This window comes from Mirounga angustirostris, unplaced genomic scaffold, assembly GCF_029215605.1.
Source record: "Mirounga angustirostris isolate CCGP_5_RB_7025 unplaced genomic scaffold, mMirAng1.0.hap1 SCAF_4, whole genome shotgun sequence".
NCBI classification, from domain to species: Eukaryota; Metazoa; Chordata; class Mammalia; order Carnivora; family Phocidae; genus Mirounga; species Mirounga angustirostris.
In genome coordinates, this window is record NW_026991712.1 from 40,840,666 (window position 1) to 40,868,288 (window position 27,623).

Here is a 27,623-nt window from a genome sequence, read left to right on the forward strand (position 1 = left end):
CGGGGAGTGAGCCTTGTGGGTGTGCTCGTGCCCGAGCGCTCGCGCCTGGCGTGTGGGCGGCGGCGCGCCCGTGCCCGCGCAGGGGAGAGGCCAACCCAGGCGGCCGTTGTGGGGTTCGGCTGGAGGGGCGGGGGAGTCACCTGCGAGCCGCGGTGCCGCCCGCCCGCCCGCCCGCCCGCCGCGTCCGGATCGCGCCGGCTGCGCGGGGCCGCTGGCTGCACACGCCCCGGGAGGCTGGGGCGGTGGAGCGAGTAGAGTCCGCGCCCGGAGCCCGGGACGAGGAGGAGTCGGATCTTCGCCGCTGTCGCCGCCGCCCGCGCCCGGCTGGGTAGGTGAAGCCCGAGGTTGCCTGTCCGCCGTTCCCTGGCGGGCCGGGAGAGGAGAAGCGAAACTTTCCGGCGCTTCCCTCCGCTGTCCCCGGGCCGTCTGCGGCGCGGGGAGGTGTTGTCGTCGCGGGCGGCGGCCGACGCCATGTTGGGGTCTGTGAGAAACGGGGCGCTCCCGGCCGCTCCCCGCGCGCTGGGGCTGCCCCGCCGACGCCGGGGGCGAGTCGCGCCCGCCCGCAGGACACCGCCGCCTGCGCCCGTGGGCTCGGGGGCTGTCCCCAGGGTCCGCGGACCGGGGGCCGGGGACGCGCGGCGGCGCCGGGGGTGTCCCGAGGTCGGGCGAGAAGTTGCGAGGCGTGAGGATTGGGGTCCCGTTCGCGGCCAGTGGAGTCTCAGGGCCCCAACGTCTTTCCCAAAAGTTTGCGGGGTCTGGGCATTAGGGACGTTGTAAGTTGAACAGCATATTTTTATGTGACTTGGGGCAAAAAAAAAAATGGCACCGCAGAGTTTGCTCTGATGGAAGCGTTGGCTCTAACACGTTTATTTAGAGTCTTTTAAAGTTGTATGGTCTTCGGCCGAGTTTATTTTTGCTTTTTTAAAATTTTACCGAGGGCCGAGAGCTTGCTGCTCATGTTGCTTGAATTCCCTTGTGTGTTCTTGCATTATCGCAGTAACTCGTGAGTGTGCGGTGGAAATGGTAGTATTAAGGTTACAGATAACTAAGCCTTTTTGTAATTCAGACTCACAAAGTATGTAAGTTGATAAATACCTTCTTTGTTGTGTTTAGTACGTTACAGAAGAGACTTAATAAAGACAGACTTAGGAACTTCGATAGACTTAAAGGCATGTGTCTGAAGGTGAAGTAATCTGGACATTACGAAGTTTTTTTTTCCTTCCTTTGGTGCGAGCCTGCCATGTTTGGAGCATTTACCTTTTTTCCTGTACTGTAGTAGCTCACGGGGTCCTCGGGTTAATTCAGTATTAACGAAGGCTTCTATTTTTAATCTCTTCGGGTCCTGACAGCACTGGAGGTGAATGGTATTAAGTTTCTCTACTTAATTGGAAAGCACATGCTGTCGCCTCAAAAAATAAAACTGGTATACTAACCCAAGGCATCAAAAAGGATTCAGCCTCAATTACCCCAGTCAGTGGATGTAAATTGATGTGTTTTAATAAAGGCATCTTAGCTTTAAAATTCTGTTAAATGAACTGAAGGGGCTCTGAACCACAAATAGGATAAACCCTAAAACATGTCTTGGAGAATTTCTCTTCTTATCCTAGAGGTAATAATAGAGCGTCTGCTCAGATTTGGCTGCTAATTTCCTTAGTTCTTAAGTCCTTTTTGTTTTGTTTCATTGTCAAGTAAACACCATTGTACACATTGTTTTTCTGGATGAAGAGTTAACCTAGGAATGAGGTGACTTAACTAACTTCATAAATCTTGCAGCCAAACTGGTATTTAACTGAGGTCTTTATGACTCTGAAGCCTTCCTGTTTTTCCTATAGCATTAACTTTGTAGCATACGTAACACCTGTGGTGGAGCAAACTCTGTCCACCTTGTTTCCTCTGTCTTTGCTGCTCTTTCTGATTTTAGCTCCTCTGCGTACTTGTTTTCCTAGAGAGCTGATTTACAAGGGTTTTTGTAGTGAAATTTTCACGTGAGCCTATACTTTAAAACCTTCTCTGTGCTGTTCTCCTTACCCCACCCTCTTTCTCTCCCCAAGAATAATTCACTTATCTCATTGCAGTCTAGTAAATACTACACTGATCTGTCATGGTACCTCCTTAACTACAGGCATTGCATGGAGTCTGATTTGCTGCTTCATCCCCAGTGTGCAGAGTACATAGCAGATGCTCAGGAAAGGTTTGAATGGACGAGGACACATCTGTTCCTTGTAAATACACTTCATGAATTTCTTATTAAATTGCCCTTTCCAGGGGTGCCTGGGTGGCACAGTTGGTTAAGCATCCAACTCTTGGTTTTGGCTCAGGTCGTGATCTCAGGGTTGTGAGATGGAGTCCCATGTGGGGCTCGGCACTCAGAGCAGAGTGCGCTTGAGATTCCCTCCCCTTCTGCCCCTCCCTGCCCTGCTGGCTCAGGAGCTCTCGCACATGCTCTCTCTCTCTCTCAAATCTTTAAAATAAAATAAATCGCCCTTTCCGTGGGCATAGAAGTTAAATCTTCTCTAATACTTTTTTCTTTCTTTTTTTTTGAGAATTTGTCTTGTTAACTCAAATTTTGACCTGGGGATACAGAACTTGAATTTTTATGAAATTTCCAAGTAGATAATGGTATAATCAACAAAGAAACAGTGTGTCACCAAAAGAATAATAATCATAATTTTAAAGTGTCATTGAATTTATTTGTACTAGGTGGAAATAGAGGTAATTCCTTATGATAAATTTGAAGGTCGTGTTTACACATTTAAGCTCTTTGATAGAGCAACTCTCATTTCTCTGTCAATTATTGTTTTGTCAGAATTATCTTAGGACTTTGGTTTAGAATGCCTTACTTAATGGAAAGCATAAAAATTGCTTTTCTGTTGATAAGCTTATCTTTGAGAACAGCTTTGTGTGCCAGGTGCATGCTTAGTAGCAGTGTTCTTGTTGGATTAACTGAATATAAGTATACTTTGCTGTGTCAGGTTGCAAACCTCTCTAGGTAAAGGTGTTTACTAATTCTGTAATGAAATTATAGAATTTGGAGTTAATTCCCTGCCCCCCCAAATAACTTTCCCTCCAATCCATAAATCACAAACTGGTGTGCCCAATTTGTGAGGTCCTAGGAAGGAAGAGAAGGCATTCGAGTAGCTGCTGTGCTAGAGAAAGCAGGTTGCAGTAGGGTGGACTGGAACAAACAAACCTGTATCCATAGCTCTGCTCGTTACTGGATTGTGACTCTAGAACAGGTTGCTTCATTTCTCTAAGCTTCACAGGACTCATTTGTGAAATGGACACAAATATTTGCCTCAAAGTGTTGTGAGGATTTACTAAAATGTTTGTGGAATTGCCTGGTGCCTGATACTCAGTAAGTTATATTAGCAAATGAACAAAGTGGTTGTCATTTACATTGAATCATAGAATTTAGAAGGAGACAACTTGGGCGTCTGGGTGGCTCAGTTGGTTAAGTGACTGCCTTCGGCTCAAGTCATGATCCTGGAATCCCAGGATGGAGTCCCGCATCGAGCAGGGAGCCTGCTTCTCCCTCTGACCCTCCCCCTCCTTGTGCTCTCCCTCTCTCTCATTCTCTCTCTCAAATTAAAAAAAAAAAAAATCTTTAAAAAAAAAAAAAAAAGCAACTTTTAGAGGCACCTGGGTGGCACAGTTGGTTGAGCATTTGACTTTGGTTTTGGCTTGGGTCTGATCTCCAGGTGGTGGGATTGAGCCCAAGTGGGGCTCCAAGCTCAGCATGGAGTCAGCTTGAGATTCTCTCTCCCTCTGCTCCTCCTGCTCGTTTGTGCTCTCTTTCAAATAAATAAATCTTAAAAAAAAAAAAAAAAAAAAAAAGGAAGTAGCTGTTAGAAATATGTAGTTTAGTTCTTAACCTTGGCCACACATTAGAATTCCCTGAGGAACTTCTTAAAAATACGGATGCCTGAATTCCACCCTAGAACCAAGTCAGAATTACTGGGTGTGGGGTCAAGGCATAGGTAGTTTTGTCGGTGTATGTGTGTGGGGTTTTTTTAAGCACCTATGATTTTAATGTGTAGTCAAGGTTGAGAATCATTGATATCCCATCTCCTTACTCTTAATTTTGTGGTTGAATAAAGTACAGAGAGAGGTTAAGTGCCCCCCAAATTCCTGTCAGACTACAAAGGATGTATCTGAGTCAGAGAAAAGTGAAGTATGTAGAGGTTAAAGTAACAGTTACATTCATTTCAGACCAGAAAGGTGGGCTACATTTGTAAATAACTACAGTTGACTTACTCTAGTGACCTTTACTACCACTCTACATCAGCAACCTACACGGATGACCGAGTTATTTAACCTTGTCATCATTTTGAACTACCTCAAGTCTTAAACTCCCCAGAGGTGGTGATTCAAGAGCCCGTGTGTGTTTTCCATCATACCTGATGAACCAGCTTTTTGTCCTCATTGTCACCTCCCAGGCTGTTAATTTTCTACCTTCTTTTGGGTGCTGAACCTTGTAGTTCATATTCTGTGAACTCACTAGCACCTCATATTCCTCTCCTTGACCTTTGCTGTATATAACTGGTCAATTCTCAACTTGTAAATACCACCGTTTCCTTTTTCTGCCCAGCACTTCTGAAGAAAGTTACAGCTTTGGTGACTATTGAATATTTGTTTTCCAGCTGCCTGTGTACTAGTTGATTTCTAATCCTTTTCTCATCCCAAAGTTGACTCATTTTCTCTGTTGTGTTTTCAGTCTCAGATTGTTAACCCCAATTTTGAAACGCTTGATTCTTAGAGATGAACTTGCTTCCTTCTAAAATGATTAAGATTTTGTGATGTGAATTTTCTATTTTCTTCTTCACATTAACTTTTTCATCTTTTTTTCTTTCCATTTTTTAAGTGGAACTATACTTAATTCTTTATGCTTGTTTCATTTAAACAATAGTTGGAATTTTTTAAAAACTTAGTTTTTTCATATTTTTATCAATTGTAATTTTGCATTTGTTTTTTACACTTATATTTTTCTACATGTTCTTCTTTACATCTTGTTACTTAAGCAGTAAGTGTTCTTTGTCTATGAGAGAATATGTGTTGGCGCCTGGGTGGCTGAGTCCATTAAGGTTAAGCATTTGCCTTTGGTTCAGGTCATGATCCCAGAGTCCTGGGATCGAGTCCACATCAGGCTCCCTGCTCAGCAGGGAGTCTGCTTCTCCCTCTGATCCTCTCCCCCCCCCCACCCCCCGCCGTGCTCTCTTTCTCTCTCACTCTCCTTCTCTCTGAAATAAATAAAATCTTAAAAAAGAATATGTATTCATTATAAAATCATTAGGCAATGTAAAAATATTTTACCCTAGTACTTAGAGACACCAGTACTAAATTTTTGGTGTGTATCTTTCCAGACTTTAAAAAAAAAAAAAAAAAAAGGTTTATATTTGCTGTTTAGAAATCTTTATTTAATAAACTGCCTTAACAGTTTTCCACATTAAATATTAATCTCTGTTCTTTCTGTTGAAAAATCCATTATATGGATATGCCATAATTTACTTAACTAGTCTCCTATTGTTATTTCTGGCTTTTCAACATTATTAAGACAGAGCTACAGTGAACTTCTGTATGTGAATAATTTTGTACAATGGTCTAAGTTTTTTTGCATATGTTCTTGGAAATAGAATTTTTGTGTAAACTTTCTAAAGTGCGTCTGTTGCCAACAATGGCATTTAGAAAAGTTGTTCCAGTGTATTCTGTCAAGAATATGAGTGCCCATTTTTCCCACATTTTAGCGAGGTGAATAATACATCATTTTCATTTTTATTTCTTTTATTGGCACTGAGAACCAACATTATTTCATTTACTGGTCATTTTTATTTGTTGTTTTGGAAATTGTTGTTTGTATCTTACCCATTTTTCTTTGGGGATATTTTCCTTTTTTCTTTTAATTACATGGGCCCTTTTATATATTAAAAATGTTGACCCTTTGTCATATGTTACAAATATTTTTCTTTAATGCTTTTTCCCTTCAATGTTGAAGTTTTAAAATTTTATGTGGTAAAATATCTTTTAAGACATTTGGCTTTTTCATGGTATATATAATCATTCCTCTCTATGCCTAGAAATTTAGATTCTATTTTTCACTATTAAAGTTAATGCCAGAGGGAAAACTTTATGCACAGCATATGTGCCCCCTCCCCCTGACCCCCACAAGAGTTTCCTTCTCAGGATAAATTTCTGTGGTTAAAAATTCCAGGGTCAAAGGGCAGTGCTTTCTGAAGCATTTTATTATTATACATTATTATCATTAGTCCTCAGTTTTTCCACGTGTTTCACTGGTGTTGTGACTTGTTGGCACAATAAGGTTTTTTAGTCTCTGAGACTTGTGAGACATGTGAAAGCATGTTGAAAAGGTGCTTTGTGCTCTGTATTCTCCCCCTCTCCTCTCTTGCTTTTCTCTTGCTTTCTAAACGAGGTGTTCCCCAAAGTTCAGTCCTTTGACCTCTTCTGTCTTCAACAGCATCAACCAGCACCTCTACATGTGAATGACTACTCAGTCTTTTTCAGTCCTGGAGCTCCCTGCTCATCCTAGCATTTGTGTTTGTCTGACAGATGTTTGTCTTGTGGACACCCTGAAGGTACTTCAAGATGAGTATGTCCTAAACTGATGTCTTCTCCCTCCTGAAGCAAACCTAGCATCTGCCAATGGCTTATGCTTAGACCTTTGAAGTCATCTTGCACTCACTTTTCACCCATATATTCAGTTGGTTTCTAGATCCTATCCTCTGTACCTCAGTCTCTCTCTCTTCCCCCTTTTTATTTCTGCTGTCAGTTATTGTGACTCAGGCTTTTGTTACCCTCTGGGTTTTTGTTTTGTTTTGTTTGCCTTCGATCTAACTTCAGTAGTCTCTCCAGTCCATCCTGTGTACTGTTTTTGTGTACTGATTAATATTTTCCTATCTGAAAGCCTCAGTCTTCCTGTTGCCTATATAATAATAAAGTCTAAACTCTTCAGTCTGATGCTTACTTTCCTTTGCAATTTGGCTCTTCTCTATCTTAACCAGATTTCTATTCTACCACTGTACTTTGTCCTGGCCCTACCTCCTCCAGCCTCACCTATTCTCTGAGCAGTGTGTTTGTACACCATCACCCCTCCTTGCCTCCCCCCCTCCCTCCTCGTTGCCTCCCCCTCCCCCAAATAGTTTGACCTACTACTTTTGCTTTAATTTCCAGCTTGAATTTCTAGTCGTTTTAGAGTTGTTTCTAGATGTTCCCCCTGGCCACAATTACCTGCCAAGTAAACACTTTGGCCCTGGGCTTCACTCTTTTTTTTTTTTTTTTTAATGTTTTTGGTTTGTTTCTCCTCTGCTCCTTAAACTGAGTGCACAGATTTAAATTAATCATATTCTTTAGTTCATAGCGTACTACATGGGTACCAAACTCTTTGCCTGTCTTTTGTTTTCTTCTTTATCATTTATTCCCATCATTCTCTTTCCTGTAGACACACACCCTAATGTATAACACATGATTTACACAGTTTTATAGTATATAAACTTGATTCATAGCTGTCTTTCTCCTTCACAAAGATTGTTAGTTTTGAGTATTTCTGCCTTTTATTACTACTTGTACAGAGTAAGTGGTCCATAAATGTTTGCTACTACTTCAAATTTATGGAAAATTAATATTGGTTTTACCAGCTTCCCTATTGCTTAGACCAAAAACCTGTGGATTTATTTGAACTTTATTCTTCCACTTCTAGTTAGTCATAGCAATCCTGAACTTGATCGCTATTCTTTCTTTTCCTATTGCAAACTTCACTCTTATCAACTCATCAGAGCACTCCTTCCAAAAGCTTCAGAATGAACTCTTAGGAACCAACAAGATCTGGTCATATTTTTTTTCTCCCCTGTTTCTCTACTAAATGACTCCCTCTAGCCTCTGCTACATCTGTACATGTGACTTTTTTTTTTTTTTACACCTATTTTCTTGCAGAGCTTTGTGCCTTTACCATTGTTTTGCCTTTTGAGGTTCCACTTATTGTTCACACCTGTTTCAAGTGTTCAAATGCTACATTCTTCAAGCCATACCTTTGCTCTTCCCTTTTTGCTTACTACTGCTTTGTTACAATTTTTATCACAGTACTTAACTCATTGTGCTTTTTTATTAAAACTTTGTGGTACAGGGACACCTGGGTGGCTCAGTCGTTAAGCATCTGCTTTCGGCTCAGGTCATGATCCCAGGATCCTGGGATCGAGCCCTGCACTGGGCTCCCTGCTCAGCGGGAAGCCTGCTTCTCCCTCTCCCACTCCCCCTGCTTGTGTTCCCTCTCTTGCTGTGTCTCTGTCAAATAAATTAAAAAACAAAAAAAAAACCTTTGTGGTACATGTCTTAAATCCCAGTGTCTCGTTCATTCTTTTTTCCCGTTGACACAACGCATAAAGCCTTGAAATGTGGTGAGCAGATTGCAACTGCTTTGAAAAATACTAAAGAAAATTTGTTAGGGATGTGATGGAATAACCAACTCCAGAGTAGCATTTATGAGCTTTACTAGCTTTGCTTTTCAATATTATACAGTGGTTTCTTTACAGCAGTCAGCACTATACAGCTGCCTCTGTATAAAAACTTTTTGAAATGATGCACTTTTTTATCTGAATTTTGTTGGTGGTGAAAACATGCACACATCATCATTTTTTATTTGCTAACTAAACAGCTGTGCTTCTTGGCAAGAGAAGAAATCGTTTTTGTATATTATCATGAGATTGAGATTTTTTTTAAAAAGGATCTGCCATGCTCAATACTTAGAATTCATAATTAGATACGAGTTAAATGGACCCAGATATTTGCTTGTAAATTTAAAATCTATAGGTCTAGTGAAGCAGTTGATGTGTAGGGTGTGGTTCCTGTTTTCTGTGAACACTAGTACAGATGTCAAAATGAAGTCTTTGATTTTTGTCAAACTCTAGGTTGAAAAGCTGCTGCCACTTTTAACTGCTGGTCATACTAAGCTCAGTACAGATTGATGGCACATATATACAAGCGTTATTGTAGGTGCTTTGAGGAATACAGTTTTAGGAAAAGATATTCTTGTTTCTAGGAACCTCCAGTCTTTTGGGGGGGAAAAGCAGGTATACACATCTTTATAAAACCTAGAGAACATAAGTACCATAAGGTGGTACAGATAAAATGGTTTGTGGATTTAAAGATGAAACAGTTATCTGGCTGTAAAGCTACTGAACTGACTGCATCATGAGGAATTGGTAAAATTTCAGAATAGCAGGGGAGGGGGCCATATACTGGGCTCAGAGGTAGGTGAGGAAGCTCTGCATATTCCAGGAATAGCATGTAATCTGCTTTGACTGTTAACAAAGAGAACATATAGAAAGAGGTAAAACTGGAAAGATAGACTGGGACAGGCTGGGGTTTGACTGTGAAGGGCTTTGAATGCCAGATTAAGGATTTTAGATTTAATTTGGTCAGCAGGGAACCTTTGGTTTTTGAATAGGGATTACCTGATTACAGTGTAGTTAAAGAATATTAATCTTGGGGCATCCGGGTGGCTCAGTTGGTTGGACATCCAACTCTTGATTTCAAATTTTTTTTTTTTTTTTAAGATTTATTTATTTGACAGAGACAGCGAGAGAGGGAACACAAGCAGGGGGAGTGGGAGAGGGAGCAGAGCAGGGAGCCTGATGTGAGGCTCGATCCCAGGACCCTGGGATCATGACCTGAGCCAAAGACAGAAGATTAACAACTGAGCCACCCAGGTGCCCCTCTTGATTTTGATTTGGGTCATGAGATTGAGCCTTACATCGAGCTCCGCACTGGGCATGGAGCCTGCTTGAGATTCTCTCTCTCCCTCTGCCACTTCCTCCCCTAGCCCATGTGTGGTGTGTGCGCATGTTCTCTCTCTCTCAAAAAAAAAAAAAATTAATCTTGCCTTGTGTTGTATGCCTTAACTGCTAGTTTAAGTCTGGAAGTCCTGCTTAAAACTTGAGGTCTGTATTCTTCCTCTATCTCCTACCTCTCTAAAAACTTTTTGTAACTCCCAATGTCTCTATTCTGATTTTCCAAATTCTCTAAAATCCTTAACTATGGCTTAGTTTTTATACACCATGGTAAATTTCTGCAGCAAGCCTAACCTATTTGAAATTGCCTTTACTGACACCCTATATCAGTGATAGCTTTACTTTCCACTTCCTTTTAGTATTTGAATGATCACTTTCAGCATTTTTATACTTATTACCATATTTCAGTTTTTTCCTCTTATCAGTGGCTTTCTCTACATAATATGGTTCACATAAGTGAAATATTTCTGTAATATTTCTGAAGGTAGCAAAGTATAATAGAAAAACATGCGTTTTTATAAAAACTAGCTGTGAGACAATGGGATAATTGTTTAACTATACATGACTTAATTTACTCTTTTGTAAAATGTAATTACCACTTAACAAAATTTGGATCATTAAAATAGTAAAATGTGGAAGTGCTTAGCATATGTATAGGTGTTGAGTAAACGTTAGTTTTTTTCTTTTTTCCTTTTCTGGCTAAGCCTGTAGAATAATGCATTTGAGTTTACTCTTCAGTAATAGGCAGATTTGGTGTCTAGGAGAGACTTTTTAAAAAATTACTAGGGCTTCTCTCTAAATGTTCAAAATTTTGCTCAGTTCTCTCAATCCAGCTTTGTATGAGTTTAAATTTAAAATATAAATGCTTGTCCCTTTTTTTCTTATCTAAAACAGGAACTTTTTTTTTTTAAATCACTACTAATTTCTACAATATATGTTGTGGAAGGGGTGTTGAAGATGATGGTATAGGAACTCCCCTCCTCCCATGGACACACTGAATCTACAGCTACCTATGGAACAATTTCCTCTGAATAAGACCCGAAAACTAGCTGAACTCCTTCACAACAAACAGTGAAAGGGCCACACTGAGACAGGTAGGAGAGGCAGAGATGCAGTCTTGCCAAAAACCCCACCCATTGTGGCAATGCACAGTTGGGATGGATCTCACAAATGGAGCTACTCCTTTAGGAGCTAGGGGTCTCTGCCCTGATAAAGTAGTGGTCATAAAGATGCTCACTGAACTTAGGAAAAGAATGAACATAGTGAGAACTTCAACAGAGATAGGAAAATAAAGTACCCAACAAACTCACAGAGCTGAAGAATAAAGTAACTGAACTGAGTAATACACCAGAGGCATTCAACAGCAGACTAGATGAAGCAAAAGAAAGGACCAGTAATCTAGAAGTCAGGGCAGTGTAACTCACCCAAATAGCAGCAAAAAGAAAAAAGAATTTTAAAAAATGAAGACAGTTTAAGGGACCTATGGGACAACATCAAGCAGAATAACATTTGCACTATAGGGGTCCCAGAAGGAGAAGAGAGAAAGAAAGGGGCAGAAAACTTATCTGAAGACAAAATGGCTGAAAACTTTCCTAACTTGGAAAGGAAACAGACATCCAGATCCAGGAAGCCCATAGAGTTCTAAATAAGATGAACCCCAAAGATCCACACCAAGACAAATAAGATGAACCCCCAAAGATCCACACCAAGACATTATAATTAAAATGTCAAAAATTAAAGAGAGCATCTTAAAAGCAGCAAGAGAAAAAACCAATGGTAACAAGATATGGCATATTTTTCAGCAGAAACTTTGCAGGCCTTGCGGCGCCTGGGTAACTCAGTCAGTTAAGCGTCTGCCTTTGGCTCAGGTCATGATCCCAGGGTCCTGGGATCAAGCCCCACATCAGGCTCCCTCCTCAGTGGGGAGTCTGCTTCTCCCTTTGCCTGCCGCTCCCCCTACTTGTGTGCTCTCTGTCAGATAAATAAAATCTTAAAAAAAAATAACTTTGCAGGCCAGAAGGAAATGTGGCACAATGTATTCCAAGTGCCGAAAGGTAGTAACTTCCAACTAAGAATATTTTACGTGGCAAGGTTATCATTCAGAATTGAAGAAGAGGTAAAGAGTTTTCCCAGACAAAAGCTGAAGGAGTTGGTCACCAGTAAACCAGTCTCACAGAAATGTTTAAGGGACTTCTTTAAGCTGAAAATAAAGGGCATTAATTAATAACAAGATAACACTGGAAAATATAAATCTCACTGGTAAAGGTAAATATATAGTAAAGATAGTGGATAAATTATTTATAAAGCTAATATGAAGGTTAAAAGATAAAAGTAATTTTAAGAAAACCTGTAACTACAATAATCAATTAAGGGATACACAAAATAAAAAGTGACATCAAAAACAAAACATGGTGTAAAAGTATAGAGTTTTAAGAATACATTTAAACTTACGTTGATATCAAGTCAAAATAGACTTTTTATATATAGGATGTTAAATGTAAGCCTCATGGTAATGACAAAGCAAAAACCTCTTGTAGATATGCAAAACATAGTAAGAAAGAAATCTAAGCGTAACTCTGAAGAAAGTGTTAACCACAAGGGAAGAAAGCAAGAGAAGAAAGGAACCGAGAAGAAGAACAAACAGCCAGAAATCAATAATTACTTTAAATGTAAAAGGACTAAATTCTCCAATCAAGAGACAGTGGTTGAATAAACAACCACCAAAAAAGACCCATCTATACGTTACCTACAAGAGACTCAACCTCAGATGTAAAGACACACACAGACAGAAAGTGAAGAGATGTGAAAAGATGTTTCATGCAAATAGAACCCAAAGAAAGCTGGGGTAGCTCTACCTGTATCAGACAAACTAGACTTTTAAAAAAGACTGTAGTAAAAGACAAAGATAGGCATAGGCATTATATAATAAGGGGGTCAATCCAACGAGGATTATAACATTTGCACGTATTTATGCACCCAACATAGGAGCACCTAAATAGTGTTTGCTTTACATAACAGACCTAAAGAGAGAAATTGACAGCAGTATGGTAATAGTAAGGGACTTTAATGCCCCACTTACTTACATCACCCAAATAGGAAATCAATAAGGAAACATTAAACTAGATGGACTTAATAGATACATACAGAACATTCCATCCAAAAGCAGCAGAATACATATTCTTCTCAAATGCACATGGATCCATTCTCCAAGATAGATCATATGTTACCCCACAGAACAAGTCTCAACAAACTTAAGAAAATTGAAATCAGGGGCACCTGGGTGGCTCATTCAGAATTGAAGGAGAGATAAAGTGTTTCCCCAGACAAACAAAAGCTGAAGGAGTTGGTCACCAGTAAATCAGTCTTACAGAAATGTTTAAGGGACTTCTTTAAGCTGAAAATAAAGGGCATTAATAACAAGGTAACATTGGAAGATATAAATGAGACAGAGGAACACATCGCAAATGGAAGAATAGGACAAAATCACAGCAAGAGGCCTAACTGAAATGGAGATAAGTAATATGCCTGATGGAGAATGTAAAGTACTGATCAGGGGCGCCTGGGTGGCTCAGTCGGTTAAGTGGCTGCCTTCGGCTCAGGTCATGATTCTGGGGTCCTGGGATCGTGCCCCACGTCTGGCTCCCTGCTCAACGGAGAGCTTGCTTCTCCTTCTCCCTCTGCCTGCCACTCTGCCTACTTGTGCTCTCTCTCTGTCAAATAAATAAATAAAATCTTAAAAAAAAAAAAAGGAAATTGAAATCATACCAAGCATCTTTTTTGACCATAGTGGTATGAAACTAGAAATCAATTACAAGAAGAAAACTAGAAAAATCACAAATATTTGGAGGTTAAACAACATGCTACTTAACAATAGTGCGTCAATGAAGAAATCAATGGAGAAATTAAAAAAAAAAAAAAAATACTTTTGGTGCACCTGGGTGGCTCAGTCGGTTAAGCACCCAGCTCTTGATCTCAGTTCAGGTGTTGATCTCAGGGTTGTGAGTTCAAGCCCGACTCTGGGCTCCACACTGGGTGTGGAACGTACTTAAATAAATTTTTTAAAAATTTTTTGAAAATACTTTGGGACAAATGAAAATGGAAATACAATTTGCCAAAGTCTATGGGAGGCAGCAAAAACAGTTCTAGGAGGGAAATTCATAACATTGTAGGCCTACCTTAAGAAACAAGAAAGATCTCAAATAATCTGACTTTACACCTAAAAGAAAGAAAAAGAACAAAGCCAAAGTTAGCTTAGTTATTATATATAGCTATAGCTATATATAATATAGCTAATATGTTATATGTCAATTATACCTCAATTAACAAAAGAATACATGTTGTGTAGTTGGTTTGTTTTAGTGGCAGAAATCCTATTGGAAAGGGGAGGACAAAACTTTGTCTCTTCTTATTGATGGAATAAGTAAAATTTACTGAAATTACAAATTTAATTTGACAAATTTCAGAGTATTTCTTTGCTTTATCATCCTAATATTTTATTGGAAGTCTTACCTAGAATTTCCTGATTATTATTATTATGTTATTGTTATTATGCTTACTAAACTATAGAACTTTTGAAAATGAGAATGGTCCTGTCCTTTGCATATGTGGTAGGCACACAGAATAATTGTTCATTTGACTTACCTGTATTAGGGAGGAGAAGTTCGCTTTAATACTTTCACATTTGTCCAGGGAGGATGTATCTCTGATAGTTTGTTGCTGTTTTTTTTTTCCTCTTCTTACTTTTGTCTCTCCCTTTTACGTCTTCTGTGGTCTCAATTCAGCAGTAACAACAGATTTTAAAATCTTGATTGATATTAAAGACATAGTCAAAATTTTGATTTAAAATTAATTTGTAGGCAAGTCAGCCTTGCAGTAAACCAGAAACATGGCCCAACTACAGTCAGAGTTTAGTATTTTAAAGACAGAAGGTGCTTTAGAGATTATTTAAGGGGGAGGCTGCTGCTGCCCCCCCCCCCCCAGCAGTTAGGTAATTTGTATGAAATCTCTTATTTCAGTGCCTGAGCTGAGATTAGAATCCAGGTCTTTTGGTTCATAGTTTATTGATTTTTCCAACTATAATGCATAGTTGAATACTGATGTTCACTGATACCAGATGTCATGGGTACATGTAAGAAATTCATTAGATGATTTTTTTATTTTAAACTCAACTGCAAAGATAAGTTTTCATTTTCAGTAAGAACTGGGCCATAGTATCCTGTGACAGTTGAGCTCTCTTCTCCATTGTAAATAGTATTCTGTCTCTTTTTTAGAAGAGTTTTTGCCTCTTCTAGTGTTACAATTTTAACAGGTGGTAGACACTCCACTGAAGAACATATTCAGAAAAAAGATGTTACCAAAAGACTAGGGTGGAGCTCAGACAATTCAAATGCAGTTCTTGTCTACAGTTGTGAAGGAGATAACTTGAAACTTTGGATTGTTTAATTTTTTTAATTGGTATACAAATCTGGCTTTATAAAAGTTTAAGTTTTTTTTTTTTTTTAATTCTTTTGCCATGGATTCTTACATTTTTAGCTATGAAATAGCACTGCCAAACACTATTTGCTGGAAAAGAAGACAAAGGAGAAGTCATTTGGAAAATTGGGAATTTATAGAGTTCTGTGAAACGGCCAGACATGGGGAGAAAAGACAGAAATATTAGTAGTTTTCTTATTAATACTAGTAACTAATTAGAAAATATAATGGGGAAAGATTAGATTCAGAATAGCAACAAAAAGTATGAAATACCTGGGAAGCTACTAAAGAAATGTTTAGGGGTGCCTGGGTGGCTCAGTTGGTTAAGCATCCGACTCTTGATTTCAGCTCACATCATAACCTCAGGGTTGTGAGATCGAGCCCCATGTCAGGCTAGATTAGATTCTCTTTCTCATCCTTTCCTCCACTCCTCCCTTAAAAAAAAAAAATGTGTACTAATCTTGTGAGAAGAAACCTACAAAATTATTGGGCCACAAGATCTGAAACCTGGAAAGAGATACTATCAACCTAAGAACAATAAAAACTTAAGAAGATGTTGGGGCGCCTGTCTGGCTCAGTCAGTGGAGCATGGAACTCTTGATCTTGGGGTTTTGAGTTTGAGCCTCATATTGAGTGTAGAGATTGCTTAAAAATAAAATCTTTAAAAAAAAAAAAAACTTAGGAAGATGTTAATTTATTCTCAATGTATGGGTGTAGTATGAGTTCCATAAAAATTTTAGTGGATTTTGTTCTTTATTTATTGTAATTGAAAAATAGTTCTAAACATTAGCTGCATATTAGAATTACTTGGGGAGCTTTAAAATATTCCAGTGTCCAGGGGCACCTGGGTAACTCAGTCGGTTAAGCGTCCAGCTCTTGGTTTTGGCTCAGGTCTTGATCTCAGAGTCCTGAGATCAAACCCCATGTTGGGCTCCCTGCTTCCCTCTGCCCCTCCTCCCCACTGATGTTCTCTTTCTTTCCCTTTCTCTCTCTCTCTAAAATAAATATATCTTTTAAAAATTAAAAATTAAATATTCCAGTTTCCAGCCATGCCTTCCATTCCCCAGACTAACAAAATCAGAGTATTTTATTTTGGGGGAGGGACCTAGGGATCAGTATTTCTGTAACCCTTTATGTTTATCATCAGAGTCCATTGGCTTCCATTTTGGTTTTTGAGTTTCTGTTTTAAGCAGTTCAAATTATTTGTAGTAATTGATATTTTGTAACTTATTTCTTAGAGATCTGTAAAACAAAAAGGAAAATTACTAAAAAATAGAATAAAATTCATTCTAGCTTGCAGTTACATCTGGCTTCATAGGATATATATAAATCTACAATACCGGATCTTAATGACCTTGCTTTTCTATATTTTGAAGCAGTTCACTATTTCAATGTCCTAAGAATTATTTAACCAAAAAGAAAAAAATGGAAGAGTAATGCAATTGCCTAGAAGGATGATACAAGGATGAAATCAATCATCACTATTGAACCATCTTTCAGTTTTATTATGGCATTGCCCAAAGTACTGCATCATCTTTCAAAAAGATACAAAAACTATTTGTTTGTTTGTTTGTTGTTTTAAGCCTTCATTTAACATATTTGAGAATTTAGATTTTTTTTATTCTACATTTTCCATCTTTAGCTGCAAAGAAAAAAATCAGAAAAGGTAGACTTTTTTTTTTTTAAAGATTTATTTATTTGAGAGAGCGAGAATGAGAGAGAGTACATGAGAGGGGGGAGGGTCAGAGGGAGAAGCAGGCTCCTCGCTGAGCAGGGAGCCCGATGCGGGACTCGATCCCGGGACTCCAGGATCATGACCCGAGCCGAAGGCAGACGCTTAACCGACCAAGCCACCCAGGTGTCCCAAAAGGTAGACATTTCAGAACTACCAGACAAGTCAGAAGATGAGTTTAAAGAAACAGCAACACTTAAACCAATAATTTTGGTGAGTCATTATAAGTGAAATCTCAGACTGAGTGTTCAGATGATATTCTAGATGAGTTTTCTCAAACTCAGAATCATTAAACAGTACTCCTAAAGACGGAAATGAATATATTACAGATTCATGCATGATAGCTTATAAGCAATGTTGCATTCAAAGGATGCTGGTTTTTTGGATATATATACCTTCAATAATAGAGAAATGTGGAATAAGAAATTTACTATGTTTAATTTTTTGTAAAGATCATTCTTAAAATCATTTTAAAACTACTTTATTTCTATAAGTTAGTCATAAAATGGCTTAAAATATTAAAAATAAATAAGTATTTTGGACTCAGTAAATTGGGATGGCTATTTTTTCTGGTATACTGAAAGTTAAAGCTCTCCTGTGGTTCCAATGTACAGCTAAGGTTGAGAACCACTGTTCTAAGTAGACTTCATCTGGACAAATAAACAGATTAAGACTTTTTTAAAAGGTTAAGTAATGGGGATAGCCTAGACTAGTCCTACGAGTGGTACTCACATAAGAATTAGAAAACAGGTTAATAGATTTGACCGAACAGCCCAGAAGCAGGTATCAGAATATATAAAAGTTTAATATAAAGAGAGTGTTGTAAATCTGTAGATTAGATTAATACCATTAATAAGTGCTATCACTTATTTACTACTTGCTGAACGTTTTTATATGCATTATCATTTAATCCTCTTCCTGACATCACTGTTGCTATTATTATTCACATTTACCAGGAAAACTGAGGTCACACAGTATTTGGTGATTCTGAAGCAGTTGGTTAGCTCTTTTAGAATGCAGATATTTAAAAAGAAAAAAAAAAGAATTTTTACCTATGTCAATAAATTTCAGGTGGATAAAAGAATTAAATGTAAAAAAGTTCATATCCTAAATATAGACAATAAATACAGGTATACCCTACCCCACTTTTTGAACTTTGCATTACACAACTCACTTTTATGAAAGACCTACATTAGTATCTGTTTTCGCTAGCTGAAAGAAACCCAAAGAACATTTTTTACTTTTATGGAAAAAGGTGAAATAAGTGAAGATAGTTGGCTGTTTGGGGGCGCCTGGGTGGCTCAGTCAGTAGAGCATGCGACTCTTGATCTTGGGGTTGTGAGTTCGAGCCCCACCTTGGGTGTAGAGATTACTTAAAAATATATATAAAAAAAAGAAAACAGTGTTTGTTTTGCAGCGAGCCATTATAGAGGCAGTACATAACCTGGGCAGCAAGAGTGGCACCACCGAGCTCCTTTCCTGGAACTCAGCATCTCCACATCAAGCCGCCATAGTTTTGAACTGTGTCTTTGATAAATCATCTGTGTTTTATCTTGATTTATTTTTGTATATCTGTTAACAGGATGTGTCCTAAGGAATCAGAAAAGCCTAAAGTGGGGGGTTTTTCGATATGGGAACACTCAAAAATTTTTCCATGTAAATTAATGGGAATTGCTTTTTTGCTTTAAGCCTTTTCGGCTTACAAAAGGTTTCCTAGGAATGCTCTACTTTGAGATAGCTGAGGAAGCCTGTAGGTGTATCTGATACCTGGATAAGGAGAGCTTAGGAGTGATGGAAGAAAAATCACAAAGGAATGTATCGGTAAGTTTAACTGCTTAAGAGATAAAACTGCCCCTATGTCAAACTCCATAAAATTACTGCTTAATATACTAGGAAAAGCAAAGAAATAAACAGTTTTTAGCCTTTATGTGTAAAACACTGTCATACAAATTAATAACCCCTAAATATACAAGCTTAGAAATACAGGTGGTTAATAAGCACATTAGAAAGTGGTGGCCTTGGGGCACCTGGGTGGCTCAGTTGTTAAGCGTCTGCTTTCAGCTCAGGTCTTGATCCCAGGGTCCTGGGATCGGGCCCGCGTCGGGCCCGCGTCGGGCCCGCGTCGAGCTCCCTGCTCTACAGGAAGCCTGCTTCTCCCTCTCCCACTCCCCCTGCTTGTGTTCCTGCTCTCCCTGTGCGTCTCTCTGTCAAATAAATAAATAATAAATAAAAGAAAGTGGTGGCCTTCAGTAGGTAGCTATGAAATAAAAAATTTAATTAAACTAAAAGTACTGTATTGTCTTTGCTGTCTTAAGGCCTTTGTCTGTAATATTAGTTCTTTTGTATGGCTGACTCCCCATCCTTTAAGACTCCGTGTATAGCACCATCTCAGTGAGGCCTTTTTGAACTACTCAGTAAATGAGTTTTTCCCTGTATCTTGACACCCTGTGGATTTCCTTCATTGCACTTCACCTTTCAGAATCACCTGTTTACTTATCTTCTGTCTTTCTCTTTCAGTAGACTCTATGCTCTAAGAGGAAAAGAATGTGAATGCCATCTAAAAAGCATTCAATAAATGTTGGATAAATAAAGTAAATGAATAAAATGAGATACCATTTTTGAAATCTTACCTTGTTACTGACATTTTTAAAGAAAAATATGTGAGACAAAATGGGACAGTCATTGTGCTGCTTGGTAAATTGGTGTTACCTTTCAGAATGGAAATTTTGACTCTCTTAGCAGGAGTCTTAAACTAATTCATGTCTTTTGACCCAGTAATTTTACTTCTTGGAAACTGTTCTAAAGAAGTCATCTCGGGGCACCTGGGTGGCTCAGTCTTTAGGCGTCTGCCTTCAGCTCAGGTCATGATCCCAGGGTCCTGGGATCGAGCCCGGCATCGGGCTCCTGCTTGTCGGGAAGCCTGCTTCTCCCTCTCCCACTCCCTCTGCTTGTGTTCCCTCCCTCGCTGTGTCTCTGTCAAATAAATAAATAAAACCTTAAAAAAAATAAAAAAAGTCATCTCTGCCAGGAGATGCAGAAGCTTTCTTTCTAGCTCTTCCTATAGTCACTGGTATTCCTTCCTAAGAAAAGTAGACAGAAATTTAATTGGGCCTTGTCTTACAGTTGTCTTCTGCTTCCTTTTTCTGTGCCCTTTAATGAGTAATTATGCAAAGGACTCCTTGGCTAGGCTGAGTAATCTTTAATATTCTCACAAAAGTCTTTAAGAGTTCTTACTGCTTGGGGCACCTCAGTGTGCTGGTGGTAAATTTGGATTTGGGCTTTGGGGGAAGGCAGAGGCCCTGTTGAAGTCCTGAGCCAAAGTGTAGTACCCTAATCCAGTTTACCAAAGAAACCTGGCTTTGGGGTATCTAGCAGTAATCCAGCTAAAAGTGGTACTTTGATTTCCCTTTTGGTAATTTCCCCCCATTCTCCCATTCTCTGTGCTGTTCCTGCTGGACACCCAACTATATCGGGCGCACACGCGTGCGTGTGTGTATAAGGCGTTTGTGTATTCCTGGGGTTTTTTTAGCTCAGTGCTTTCCTTCTTCATGTCAGACACATACAGAAAATATTTTAGGACCAACAGGGATAATGGAAAGGTTTTAAGTTCTTCATGCTCATTGTTTTTCCAGTATAGGTCATAATCCATTAGTGAAATCAATCAAGTGGGCTGCGACTATCATTAAAATAAATGAAGATAATAGAATACATTATTTATAGTTGAAAGAATTATATGAGTATGTATTTATAACCTTGCAGTACTTTTTATGTGGGTCACTGTCAAACTTTGAAAGCTGTTTTGTTCTATCCAAGTACCAATTAATGATGCCTAAGCTTCTCTTTTGTTGCATCATTCTTAAGTGGGGCAAGATTTATGAAAAGAGATTCAGGCTTAGTATATTGCAAAATTTGAAGAATGAAACATTCAAGAGACTGGCTAAATAAATCATGATGACCTGTCATTTCAGGTTAGTTGCTCAAGTTAGTATTCTCTTTCTTTTTTCTTCTTTGTAGGTTTTGCAGTGAAGGTCCAAAGGTTAGCAATAGCTTTCTCAGTTCTTGTAGAGTCAGTGGAGCCGTAAGATAAGGAATGTGCCATAATATACCGGGAACAGCACCGAGAAATCAGATTGGAGCCTCAGTTCTGTGACAGCCTTGGGCAGAGTACTTAACTTCTTTTTATCTGTTTACTCATCTATAAAATGGAGCTAATAGTGCATATCTATTTAAGGTTGCTGTGAATAGAATATACAGTATTGCATTCAGAGTGCTCAGCTGGTTGCTGGACTCCCAATGAGTAGAATTACTTCCAGGCTGTTTTGCCTTGAACATTATTGAATCTCTTTCTTTGTGCCTTAGTTTCTCCTTCAGCTCATGTTTCAGCTAATATTATTAGATGCTGCTTTGGAATATGTAAAAACTAATTACTGCACAGGAATTTGAGACTGTTAAAATCAGAAGATACTGTGAAAAGTATGCACAAATTTAGATGGTATTAATTCCAGTAGTAGCAGTCATAGGAAACTGTTTGCATTGTATATAACTGTATGTCCAAAGCAGTAGAATCTGCAGTTAATTTAGATGGGAATAAATAGGTACTTTCAGTTCTCTAAAAGTGCCAACTTTCTGCCTTAGGACCTTTGCACTTAACTCCTTTTGCTTGAAATATACCTCTCTATCTCCACACCTCATGTCTGTCTGTCTGGTTCCTCCTTATCAGCTGAAATCATACCACTTTAGAAAGGCCTTCCTTGACCATCCAGTCTGAATAGCTTCCTGGTTGGTTTTTTAAAAATCACTTTAATCATAACATTGATTTACAAGCTGGTTCTCAATTTTGTTTTCTGTTTCACTCCTCACCCAACTAGGATGTAAGCCTTAAGGAGCAGGGACTTTGTGTTGTATATTTTTTTTTTTCTCCTGCACTTAGATCAGTGCCTAACAAAATAAATATTTGTTGAATGTTTAAAGATAGTGTAAAGTATGAAAAATTATCCATAATTGTACTTCTTAGAGATAAATAACAATTATTGATAATTATGGTATATAGTTTTCTAATTTTATTTTCTGTGTGTGTGCTTACATATTTACAAGTGTCTATGATTATACGTTTATACCTTTCATTGAGTCTACAGATGAACATGTTTTACTATATTTTGTATCTCTGAAATTGGGATGTCATATAATTAGGGGTGCTGCCATGATGTATTTGGCAGCATTTTTCATTTTCAGTGGCACATAAAATGAAGATGTGTCTTAAAATCTGTAGCATCTTAAATTTGATGAAACGCAGTATATATTTGAAACAAATGAGATCGTGTTCAGCTCTTTCCCCACCTAAATATCTTGAACATTTTCCAGTATCACTGTTTAGATCTATCACATTATTAACAGATATCTAGCATATTATTATGGGTGTATCATAAATTGTTCGACCAGTTCCTCTTGGTGGACATTTGGAGCTTTTCCAGTTTTGTGTGTATGTTACGAACAGTGCTGTGTTGGATATCCTTGCACATATCTTGATGCACTCTGGAATTTCTTTTGATAAAATCCCTAGATCAGTGAATACACATTTTCTATAGTGTATGAGGGTGCCTGTTTCCCTATATCCTCAGTAGTACTGCATCTTAGGAAATTTTTACAATTTTTATTAATCTGATAAGTGAAAAAATACCCTAATGTTGTATCATCATTTCTTTAATTATGCATGAGATTGAACCTCTTTTCATGTTTATGAGCTGTTTTTATTTCCTCTTCTGTGATGTGCTGTGAATGGGACAATAAACCTTTAATTGGCTGGCACATTTGCTGTAATTAGAAAAGAAGTCATCACAGTTTGGAACCATGCATTATATAATTTCTTGGGAACAACTTTCAGGGCAGAGCCTACCCTTGTGGAGAGCAAGAGGGCTTTTATAAGGACCCAGGACTAGGGGAGACAAATTCAGGAATAATCAGAACCTTTACAGTGGAGGCCAAGAAGGGGTACAGTATCATCAGTTTATGAGCCGAATACTGGAATTTAGACTATGCTGTTAGACTTTAAATGTTCCTCTTCTCTTTACTATGACTTGGTTGTGGTAGTATTAGGTTAGTAGATCTGAAATAGGGCACAACTCAAGGACTTGAGTGAAGTCACTATTGGATCTAGAGATTAAATCTATGATCATTTAAGAGTAGATTAATCGAGTTGTTTGCACAATACCAAAATGTTCTTGTCAACATTTTTGATCACCTTTGCTGTGCCGGAGGGTGTCAGTTTCAAAGATAGGTATCAGATGGTCTCTGTCTTTTAGGTTCCATTGCAGCCTTTAAAGAACACAGATTTCAATCCTTTGGTAAGAATGAAGCCAGAAGGTACGTGGAATGTAAAGAGCACAGAGAGAGGTGTTTAGTCTAAAAGAGTTTGAGGGAGACTTCTGGCTTCAATATGATAACCTAAACTGAGTCCTGAAGGATCAGAAAGAGTTAGCTCTGAGTAGTAAGTAGTAAAGGATACAACAGCATGAGAGAAGGCATGCATGGATGAAATGGACTATAAGTAGTAGAGTTTTCTTAGAACATAAAGTTTGAGGTAAAGAGTGACTAATGAGTCTGGGAAGGTAAGCAAGAACCAGATCATGGGGGCGCCTGGGTGGTTCACTCCCCTTCAGCTCAGGTCATGATCCAAGTGTCCTGGGATCTAGTTCCGCATCTGGCTCTCTGTTCAGCAGGGAGCCTGTTTCTCCCTCTGCTTGTGCGCGCAGCTCCCCCTCACTCTATCTCCCTCTCTAATTCTGTGTTAAGTAAATAAATAAAATCTTTAAAAAAAAAAAACAACAACAAAGAACCAGATAATAAACAGCCTTGTATGCTATGCTAAAAATTCTGCATTTTGTAGATCGGGGGAGTTCTTTTGAATAATGACACGGTGAGATTTGCATTTGAAAAATCACTGCCTGAAGATTGATTTAGGGGGTAAGACCAAAGGCAAGGAGACAGTTCTGGTAATCCAGGTGAGAGGATTAAGGCTTTAGCTCAATGGGAATAGCTTACCAGAAAAATCATTAACTTCTCTTGGTCTTTACGGAATTTCACCCTCTTCTTTAGAATCCCTCTGAGGTTAAATTTCCTGGAACTGAGATTATTATTTTGCAGAGGGGACTTATATTCAGTGTCCAGTTGTTTATTCCTTTATGTCTGTAAGAAGTTTATACTTTCATAGATACCTACTTAACGAGTATAGTTCTGTATGGAGATGGTTAATAAGTGTTTTTGATGATTACAAAAAGTAGGAGATGTTAACCCTTTTGGTATGCTTGGTGATTATCTTGGAGGGAAACAATTTTAGAGCATTTTGCTTTTGAGTAAAAGTAAGGATTTATTAGATTAAATTTAGGTTATATAATTTTTAATTTATGAATTTATAATTTCTGTGTGCTAATTTCTTTCTTTTTTTTTTTTAAGGCTACTAGCAAAAGATGGTGGATCGCTTGGCAAACAGTGAAGCAAATACTAGACGTATAAATATAGTAGAAAATTGTTTTGGAGCAGCTGGTCAACCCTTAACTATACCTGGAAGGGTTCTTATTGGAGAAGGAGTATTGACTAAGTTGTGCAGAAAGAAGCCCAAAGCAAGGCAGTTTTTCTTATTTAATGATATTCTTGTATATGGCAATATTGTCATCCAGAAGAAAAAATATAACAAACAGCATATCATTCCCCTGGAAAATGTGACTATTGATTCCATCAAAGATGAGGGAGACTTGAGAAATGGATGGCTTATTAAGACACCAACTAAATCATTTGCAGTTTATGCTGCCACTGCCACTGAGAAATCTGAATGGATGAATCACATAAATAAATGTGTTACTGATTTACTCTCCAAAAGTGGGAAGACACCCAGTAATGAACATGCTGCTGTCTGGGTTCCTGACTCTGAGGCAACTATATGTATGCGTTGCCAGAAAGCAAAATTCACACCTGTTAATCGTCGTCACCATTGCCGCAAATGTGGTTTTGTTGTCTGTGGGCCCTGCTCTGAAAAGAGATTTCTTCTTCCAAGCCAGTCCTCTAAGCCTGTGCGGATTTGTGACTTCTGCTATGACCTGCTTTCTACGGGGGACCTGGCCACGTGCCAGCCTACTAGATCGGACTCCTACAGTCAATCATTGAAGTCTCCTTTAAATGATGTATCTGATGATGATGATGATGATGATAGCAGTGACTAAGGACATATTTTGAAATATTTAATTGGGTGTGACTACCTGAGAAATCAACCCTGGGGGGAATGTAAAATTCTGAACTTTCTCTCAGTTTTGCTCTAGCCGTGAATTTGCCTGAGAAACTTTTAACCTATGTGCCTCAATATATCCTATAGAAAATAGGTCCTGTCATTGTGTCCTCACCCCCATCCCCACCCAACTCTCCACTCTTCTACAGGGATAGATTATTGGCAAGTATATCAGATAAATGTTGGTTTCTTATTCTTGTTTAATTTTAGATTATTTTGTTGGAAGGTTGGGAAAAGATGTTTATTTAACAGATCATGTACTACATTGTTGTTTACTATATGTTCTGTTAAATGGAAAAACTAAAAGCAAAAAATGATGGGAAAAGGAGTATAATGCGGTTAGCTAATATTATTAGCTTGTTCCTAACCATCCTATCTAATAGTTAAGACACCAGTAACAAAACATGATTTGAAAATACTTTGTTCGGCTGTTTCATATACCAAGTGGTGCCTTATCGTAGTAGCACTGTTAGGTGAAATTAGCCCCTACCTTCTCACTTTTAGTTTATTTTGAAAATACACTGGTGCTCTATGAGGTGATAAAATGAGCATTTATGAATGGGTGTAATTTAAAAATATTTCTCATCTGCCAGCTACAAATAACTAAATTTAGAGCTGCTTCATTCTATAGGAATAAATATTTTTCCATAAAATAGTTGTGATTATATTTTTATGTTTTATAGGTACCAAATTATAATTGTCAAATATATATTTTAAATCTGTAGGTAGGTTTTCATTCTTAAGAATTTGGTTTGAAATTTATCAAATACAGAATTGTCACATTGCATTAGTTTCTACTTATAGTAAAACGTATTTGTAGGTATAAATTCATCTGCTTTAACATTACTTCTAGAATGAAAAATCTTATAAAACCTTTTAAATTAAACAATCTCTTTAAAAAAATCCCATGATAGAGCACAGATCTACTTAGACTGAAGACTTGGAAGAAATAATGTGTAAGAATGGTCAAGACCAGTTAAGTTTGACTAGACTTTATATCGGTGGAAGTATTGTCTATTTCAGTGTGAAACTATCTTGAATTTGCAAATACAGTGTTATATTTTATAAAGTTTTGTAAAGTCCCAAACAATATTTCTATTTTTGTAAAACAATTGTATGTTTAATTTGTTTCTGAAATCCTTTTGCAATCTATAGAAATAGAGTAGCAATTGATCTTTCTAAATTGTGAACTTTACTGAGTCAGTCTAGATTGCTTTTGAGAATTGGTAATTTTTCACTCTTTGCTTTTGAGGCAGCCATTTAGGGTGAAAGTGTATTTATCATATAAAACTTGATGCATTTTGCACTATTCTCTCCATTTGTATGCTGCAAATAACTACAGTCTTTCAAATATGAAAAAATCAGCCTAAAGTTTGTTTTAAATTCCAAACTTTGTTTTTAAACATTTAAATCTGGATGTATTGCGAATGTCATGAGTTTGATTCAATAATGTGATGGAGAATTTTGGGGTTTGGTTAAGGCACTAATTTTACTGTTAAATTGTGAAGGTATCTGAGATATATAGATTTCCCTGTAGGAAATGTGAAGCAAAGACACAACAGTTTTTTTGTTTGTTTTAATATCAGATGGACATTTGTTTCCAAGCAATATATACATATAATTAATCAACATATCTCAAAATGACCATGAAACCTGAGAAGTGCTAATGGAGACTTGCTGGTACATAGGAACCTAGCAAATTCAAGAACCAAGGGGAAATGTTCTGGGATGACATTTGCATTGTCAACGTCTGTTGACTTTGTTTTTACAATAAAAAGTATTTTACAACTTAACTCTGTGCATATTGTGACTTGAAGATTTTTTTCCCCCTTTTTAAGGTAATGGAGGTATTATGCATAGTTTGCTTCTTTCAGTAGCTGTGAGGTGCCTTTTATGTGCCAGGCATTGTTCTAAGCACTAAGGGGCAGGCAGTAAACAAAATTCCCTTCCTCTTCATGGAATTTATATGCAGATAGATTCCAAGATGTGTTTTCTTCCAGAATGTGTTCTGTAATTTTAAAAGCTTTTCTAAATCTTAGTTATATGTAAACCTGAAATGATTTTGGTGCCTATTTTTCATGCCATTCCTCTTGAGTGAAATGTACTTGGACTATACTGGACCTGCGGTACATTAACCAAATTGGTAACTATTGATGTAAAGGAAGCAAGATTCTATAGATACCAAGAGAAAATATTAAATTGAATACACCTTAATACAGGAATTCATACCTTTGGGTCAAGTGCATAAAATGTCCATAGTTAATATAAAGTCATTTGTTTATATATCTTTATCACCTTTATGCTGAAATTCTTATAAATAGCATTCAATTGTATACCTAATGATTTTTGA

General features: G+C 38.0%; 1 protein-coding gene across 3 annotated transcripts; it reads left to right on the plus strand.

The window, feature by feature from the left end:
• Window positions 1–51: 51 nt before the first annotated feature.
• PLEKHF2 (pleckstrin homology and FYVE domain containing 2) lies at window positions 52–27,066 on the plus strand. 3 transcript variants are annotated; one of them, XM_064588098.1, is made up of 3 exons: window positions 52–328; window positions 18,688–18,819; window positions 24,448–27,066. In XM_064588098.1, the coding sequence occupies exon 3, from the start codon at window positions 24,462–24,464 to the stop codon at window positions 25,209–25,211; it is 750 nt and encodes a 249-aa protein (XP_064444168.1). In that variant the 5' UTR covers window positions 52–328; window positions 18,688–18,819; window positions 24,448–24,461; the 3' UTR covers window positions 25,212–27,066. The 3 variants fall into 3 exon arrangements, with proteins under 3 accessions (XP_064444168.1, XP_045752165.1, XP_064444169.1); XM_045896209.3 differs by lacking the exon at window positions 18,688–18,819 and having other exon boundaries at window positions 54–328; XM_064588099.1 differs by lacking the exons at window positions 52–328; window positions 18,688–18,819 and adding an exon at window positions 363–773.
• Window positions 27,067–27,623: the final 557 nt, after the last annotated feature.

What these genes read in the sequence shown, in the direction of transcription:
- PLEKHF2 (XM_064588098.1), top strand. Translation starts at nt 24,462, where the DNA reads ATGGTGGATCGCTTGGCAAACAGTGAAGCAAATACTAGACGTATAAAT.